The sequence below is a fragment of the Pagrus major genome, chromosome 5 (genome assembly GCF_040436345.1).
Source record: "Pagrus major chromosome 5, Pma_NU_1.0".
Classification (NCBI taxonomy): domain Eukaryota; kingdom Metazoa; phylum Chordata; class Actinopteri; order Spariformes; family Sparidae; genus Pagrus; species Pagrus major.
The window spans coordinates 23,111,068-23,118,419 of NC_133219.1; the positions used below are offsets into that span (position 1 = coordinate 23,111,068).

The 7,352-nt window shown below is 39.4% G+C and overlaps 1 protein-coding gene across 1 annotated transcript; it reads left to right on the forward strand.

Annotated features, from left to right (window-relative positions):
* Positions 1-3,124: 3,124 nt before the first annotated feature.
* On the forward strand, positions 3,125-7,352 carry LOC140996196 (uncharacterized). The gene is made up of 5 exons (XM_073466506.1): positions 3,125-3,283; positions 3,805-4,170; positions 4,316-4,624; positions 4,730-4,843; positions 4,963-7,352. Exons 1-5 carry the CDS (start codon positions 3,238-3,240, stop codon positions 5,076-5,078), a joined length of 951 nt encoding a protein of 316 aa, XP_073322607.1. The 5' UTR covers positions 3,125-3,237; the 3' UTR covers positions 5,079-7,352.

Sequence of the window (7,352 nt, forward strand, 5' to 3'; positions counted from 1 at the left end):
AAATATGGAAGAGCCTTAAACCTGGCTTTTGCTGGTTGCAAAAAAAAGTCAGATTGTATGTAATATTGTAGTATTGAAATAACCCTACTTCTCACTTGATTTATAAACTCAGTAAACAGTCTCCTAATAAGTTCATGGTCTCAATCTCTTTTGTTTTAAGTCTACAATACAGCAAGATGTCAGTTTTGTAAATTATGGTACCTTGTACGGTAGATAAATATAAGCTGGGTGTGCTTTAGGATGTGGCTACCTTGTGGCTACAACGACTACCTCAGGTTCTCAGCCAGATCCACTCAGGAAATCCTCCCAGGCTCCAACATCTGGTCCAAATATGATAAATTCTGGCTCCAACAAACCAAGATGGCAACAGCAGTAATGTTCAACTCCACCATTCACATACGTTGGATTAACACTTGGTCAACATACAAGCAGCTGACTTTCTTGGTAAAGCCACTGTGTCGAGAATGCACATTTCCTGCCGCCTCCTCTGAACTAGCCACAACACCAAGCTATCTTACCACAATCAAACGTACTGCCACGTTCAGAAAGTTCATGCACCACAACTGAGTGAGAACTGGGTTTGGGTAAAATAACATATTAATACTATAAATATATTCCTCATTCTTTTTTTTGTTTTTACATCAAATAAGTTTTACATTTAAGCAAATAACATATGGATAACGGCATTTATGTGAAAATAATACAGCAAATACTTCAAATAACAGACACCATCTTCTGGTCAGATACAAACAACTGTATTATGTGAAGCTTGTTGACTGTGGATGACTGTACTAAAGCTTGATCATCTCTCTGAAGCCTTTTTGGACAGTACTCAGTTCAAATTCACTGATCTACTCTGTAAAGTCTTGTGTATAATGAACACCAGATTTTAAAAGAAATTGCGACGAAGCTCACAGTGAAATCAAACACATGGGACTGAATTTATTTATTCATTCAAAAGGGATTGATGCAACTTGTAAAATGATGTTAATGTTTTGTTTCATGTTATCCTATCCTTCATGCCAGCTGTGATATGTAACCCAATAAACATGGTTATTTGCAGCACTTAAAATCAAGTCGGAGGGCTTTGTTCGTGTCTACAGTCTCTAAGATAAAGGGTGATGATGTTCTGGCTCCCTCTTTATCAGGCTCATGTGTTTTTGCTTGGCATATGTTGATGATGTGTGTCACCTCCCAGAGTGTACTCTTATTGTTAAAGAGAGTTTACTTTAGTTATTTGACAGCTCTAACGCGATAGTTAGACATCAGTAGAACGCAGAGTAAAGTCCCCCCGGCCCTGTGCGTTGAAAGATGTCAGCTTGTGACAAGACTTCACATGAGATAACACTGTGGAAAATTACCTGTGGTGAAGACTTCCTTTAAAAGAAACAAAAAAAAGACCCAGACCCACAACTAATGTGATATGCCTGATGGTGCAGAAGTGTTGAGTAGATGCAACATGTGAGGTTTACACTTTGCCACCACAGAGGACACGACGACACTTTTCTTGAAGCTGCAAGTTTAGCTGCAGACTCATGATTGAATTCATCAGTGTTCTGCCGTAGGGTCGTCGAAATACCGATAAAATATTGATTCTGAATATTTGAAGTAGCTTCAGTAGCCTACTCATTTCCCACATTATCGTTACACGGGTACCAGCTGCATTTTCTCGCCATCTCTTGACTCACACTGCTGCAGTGCCCACGTAGCCCCGCCTCCTCTCACTCACTCACCCAAAGTACTGTCTTCTCATCAGTCATCTCGTTTGCTCCATTTTGTTATTGTGTTAGCTCATTAAACTTAGTCAGTGCAGAGCCTCCGCAACCAGAAAACAGCAGGAGTGGGTTAGGGTTAGGATCAACTTACACACCTGGATTTAACCAAGTCTCAGTATGCATGAAAAACATAGAACTGACAAGAGATCTAACATTTAATAGCCCACACACTACTAAGTTAATATAGTTGCTGAGAGGTGGATGTGGACCAGGACTGGCCAAGGAGGAGGCATGAGGTGAGGCAGCAATGTTGTCAAGGAGCAGATTATTAGTATTGCCTGATCACAGCTGAGCTCATTGGCCACCAGGATACAAAACAGTCGCGATTTCTAACAACTTCACAACTTCAGACGATTTGCACTGCACATCTCATGTAAACTTCAGTGCAACTAGAAATCAACAGAGGCAAAACCCAACAACATACTGAATGTGAATATACAATCACAATTGTTGCAACTAATGAAAGAAAATGACAACAGAAAAGAAAAGCAACACCTTGAGAGGCCTTCATCAGCTGCCAAGTTTCTACAAACTCCTGAACCGCCTCCATCTTGATCATCATCTACGGGTGACGTATGTAACCTTTGGACTGAGAGAGTAATTCATTATAAATCACAGATGCTCTGAAACACTGTGCATGAGGCCAGGACAGAGCAAGAACACCTAAACATGTGTGTGTCCTTACTGCTGCTGTTTAGACTCTGAATATCCCTTTTCAGTTCTTTATCCACTGACATACCTGTTATAACCATGATTAGTTCTTCTGGTGGACACATCTGACCCGGTTTTCAAGCATTCATCTTAGGTAACACAGAGCAAAGGCTGCGGTCACACACACTTCAGCACCTTGAATATTTACTTTTCCTTGAAGCTGTGGATTGTTCTAGTAACTCATTGTCAGAATCAAAGGACGGTTGTTCTTAAAATAGATTTCAGGGCGGAGCTACATTTCAGGATTTTTTTAACCCGTCCTATAAAAGATCAGCAGCTTCCTCCTGGTGTTCAGTTACATTGTGCAACCTGTTCAGACACAATCAGTTGTTTCTGTTCACCGCGACAATCAGGAAGTAAAGATGAATTATTTCAAATGTGGTGCAAAAGTTAAGTGATAAAGTTCATCTTTACCAAGTAGATGAGGCATAAATGGAGTTTTTCAGTAAAGTAAAGTAAATTAATTGACACTTTTCTAAAATGTCTGAAATTCCTGTTTGAAAGTCATTCATGAGATCGCTCTGAAACAGGTGAGCAGTCAGCACAGCCACTCCCATTTACTCCACCTCTTGCATCACGCCACGGTGTGAGCCGACTATAAACTTGCCAAGCAGAGGGAGTATTAGGCAGACGAAGGAAGAGATGAGGAGGAAGTATACTGCTAGGAATTTGGAGAACACCAGACAGCAGATTGTCTGGATGGAAAGGGAATGAAAAAGCATTTTAGAAACAAAATCACGGATTCTCCTGTATGTTTGCCTATGAGACACAGATCCTGCAGCGGCTGGCTGTTCTGGGTAACTGTTGACAAAAATGATTCAACTTGAACTTTAACACTGCACTTGATACAACTGTCCATCTCTTTACAGTCATTTTGCATCTCTTTGTTGTCATTTTGTGTCTTTGTAATGGTTTTGGGTCACTTTGTGGTCATTTTGTATTTCCTTGTAGTCGTCTACATATCTCTGTGATAATTTTTTTGTCTCTTTGTGGTTGATTTGTGTCACTTTGTGGTTCTGTTGTGTCTGTTTGTGATCATTTTGCATCTCTTTGTTGTTGCTTTGTGTCTTGGTGGTTGTTTTTTGTCTGTAATTGTTTTACATCTCTTTGTGGTTGTTTAGTGTCTCATTGTAGTTGTTTTACATCTCTGCCCGACCATTTTATATGTTTTTGTTGTCATTTGGTGTCTTTGTAATATTTTTGTGTCACTTTGTGGTCATTTTTACCAGGAAATCAGGCCAGAAATACAGCTGGATTACAATGTACTGAAGCTGTTAATAACTCATCTGTTTCCTTTCATTAATATCTCCTGACTCAGTGGTGTGCCATGACTTAGCGGTGGGCCAGATCCTCTCACATAACTTCCAGCTCCAGAGACCGATGTCCTGGTTCCAAGCACGGGAGTTCTGTCAGAGGCACTATGTGGACCTTACAGTCCTGAGCACAGAGGAGCAGTACTTCACTCTCCTCAATGCCACGGCTGCAAACAAAGTCAGCTTTTGGCTTGGCCTGCAGCATCAGAGCACCTTCAGTGGCTGGAAGTGGGTGAATGGGGAAGAGCTGAGCTATAGTCAGTGGTTCAGGGAAAATGATGCTGACTGTGCGAGTTTGGAGGCCATGTTGAAGGAAGACAACAAGCTGCTGGCTCGCTACTGTGATGAACCACACATGTTTGTCTGTCAGGGTGAGTAATGCTTCTTGGAGGTACAATTTAGAAACTGGTAAATATGGGGCAGCGCTATAGGAAACACTCTTGTGACTTCATCACATGACCTGTCCAAGTGAACCAAACTAACTACAGGGTGACTTGTTTTCACTCTCCCTCACAGGTCCAGTTTCCCCGCAGCCAGTGGCGGTGGACTCCGTGGGCTCTGATCACGTGATTCTCAGCTGGAACATCTCCGCATTTATGCAGATGACACCTCACAGTTACAACGTGACCACATGCACCAACAAGTGTGATACGCTCGTCTTCCCCTACACTGGCGGCTCTGCCTTCATGAGCATCAACATCTCCTACTTAACATCAGCCAAAGAGTACTTCATAGAGATTTCCGCTTTTGTTCGTCGGCCTGACAATGTTACTGGTAGAGATATGACGCTTCGAAGTAAACCTACAGCTTTACAAGTCAAACCAGGTAGGAAGGACTTACATGTGATTACTTTGTGATGCTTCTCATGGTTTGTGTTAAGTTGCGTTACTTAGTTATATGTGATGTATATTTGTCGTTCCTCTTCCTTAGCTTCCTTAGCGGACTCTGGCAGTCAGCACAACGTTATCATTGTCATTTTGAAGTCACTCAAGCTCGTGTCTCTGGCTCCTCCACTGTGGATTCTTTATCGTATCCTGAAAAAATGTAAGTCTCCTTGCTTGTGTAAGATAATTAATATACTGAAAATACTCCTCAGAACATACAAGCATGTCAAATATTTATCCTCCCATGTCCTTAATGTGCCATTCTTTTTTCGTCTCCAGGTGAACTGAAGTCAGAGTCAGAGTCAGAGTCAGTTCATGACGTCTCACAAGTGGAGCTTTCAGCTGAGGAGACAATTGTTGAGCTGTTTCCGCAGAAAACCAGAGGAGTTGGTTAAAAAAGGGAGAAAACGTATTCTAGATCCCACATAAAAAATCCTTGAGATTGAGGTCTAGATGACAGGAAAAGCCTATTTATTCCTTTAATAACCTTGTTCATGGATGGCATGATTTGTTCACAAATGAAATATCCTGAACAAGATGAATATATAACAAGTGGTATGTAATGGTAAGTTTACTTACCTGGGGCAGATCTCAAAATACAGAATCGGACACAATTGGTCAGTTTGGTCAGAAAACAAGTGTTTGAGAGACTGACCAGATGGTCCACTCACCTGTTGAGTGATAGATATGCTCCATTCTCCTCTATTTTTGCATGAACAATAACAGTATTTTTTTGCTAGCATGGTATAATATGCTTTAACTCTGCTGATGTCTCCAGAGCTGACCTGTGCTGAGCCATGTTGTCTAGCTTCTGCAAGCAGACCCAAAGCATTATGATGCCTTCTCATCAACTAAAGTCCTCAGTAGGCAACAGAAAAAGTTGCTGCGTTCATCTTCCTACCGTTTTGTAGCTACATCTGTTAAAAGTTGCTGTTGTTTGGATGTTGTTATACTTTTAACGCTCCAGTCCCGGCATTGATTTGAAAGATTCAAGCCTTGTTTTGACGCCTGTTTTTATTAGTATAGTTTTTAAGGAGCAGTGATATAAATGCAAATTACCACTTCCTGTAGCTGCTTCAAAGTAAAAGCCTGGTTTTGGTATAACTCAATCTGGACATCTCGGGGTGTTTTTCAGTTGGCGAATTGATTTGGGGAGTGAGGGAATGAACTTTACAGCATGCATGCTACAAGCAGCGTAAAGACAGGAGGCTGTACTGGAGTAGAACAAATTTTCAAACAACAGCAACATCTAAGTTCTCAAACAGCCTAATAGTGTGATATGTAAGTAAAAGGCACTAAAAACATGACACGACAATCATTATGAGGACTGTAGAGGAAAATTATTACTCCCTCAAAACATCCTATGTATTGGTTTTTGGAGTTCTGGTGAGCAACTATACTGTTACGTTATACCCAGCCTGTGGTGGCACATCATGTTTATTTCCGATTAACATTATTTTGTGTCATATTTTATTGTAATATTCAGCCATTTTTCCACCAAACTGGCAGAAAACTGACTTCAGTTTCTCATTTAATAATTTCTGGCATAATGTGAGTGCCATACCTTCACTCATTTTGATTATCATTATCAATTATTGTGGTGGTTTACTTCAAGCTGGAATAACATGGGAAATAGTGTGATCGATATTGTGAAGCTCTCCTACTCTCAAGATGAAGATGTATTGTAGGTTCAACGAGTTAAATGTTCTCTAAATGTACTTCCATTGTTAAACTGTAGGTCACAGAGTTTATATCAGCCAAGAAATGTTAAAGTAGTTAAAATGTTTTTTTTCTTTATTTTTCATATTTTTTTGCACAAAAAACCTCACACAGTCAGTTAGTTAGTTCATTTCAAAAGGAATAAAAGGCCAATAATGTGAAAAAGTCCAGATTGCTGAAGCTAAAACCGAAAAACCTGATCTGAAGCCTCGACTAAAATATTATTTTAATGATGCTAAATCTGTGAACATTTATTTCAGATCGAGGCAAAAAGCGAAACATTAATGTGAAAGTGGCAGAAAAGCCATAGTAAGGTAATCATTAGGATGCAGTTAATCAAAAAAAACATTTAGTATTATTTTATTTTGCACTTTTTTTTGTTGTTTTTTTTGTTTGTTTTCAGTATTTTTTTTTTCATATAGTATTTTAAGTTTGGGCCCATAATGGTATGACTACATCAAGTAAAATCTGACATAGGTTATTTCAAAAATGAATTTGCTGCTGCAATTAGTAGATACATATAAACATTATTATAATAGTGTTGACAATTCATACTTGATGTAGTTAGGCCTTTGTTGGTTCACACTGATTTGGATGTTTTGGACCAAAATCAAAAATTTGCATTTCAAAAAAGGAAAGTATCTTTTACAGTATTCTGATTCAAAGTGAAATCTTGATCAGCTAAGTCTAAAACTCAGTGAGGATTTACGTAGACCGCGAACATGTTTTAGTCTATATATAATAAAGTATTTGTGGCCACAAATCTTGCCGTTTTCACGTCTCAAGCCCTTAGGTTTAACCTTTCCAAGATCTGTGGTGCATTCACATTCTGTTTGGGATGTTGAACTATAACTTATCTAATATAAATGTACTGTAAGCAACTTTTTGTTTTCTTTGGTGGCTGGCAATGAAACCAAGAGTCATATGAATAAATAAATACTGTGAAATGA

Excerpts from the sequence above, each read along its gene's own strand:
- LOC140996196 (XM_073466506.1), top strand. The coding sequence starts at position 3,238 with ATGTTTGCCTATGAGACACAGATCCTGCAGCGGCTGGCTGTTCTGG. Across the intron at positions 3,284-3,804 it reads GCAGCGGCTGGCTGTTCTGG|TGGTGTGCCATGACTTAGCG; the intron begins GTAACTGTTGAC and ends CTCCTGACTCAG. Across the intron at positions 4,171-4,315 it reads ACACATGTTTGTCTGTCAGG|GTCCAGTTTCCCCGCAGCCA; the intron begins GTGAGTAATGCT and ends TCTCCCTCACAG.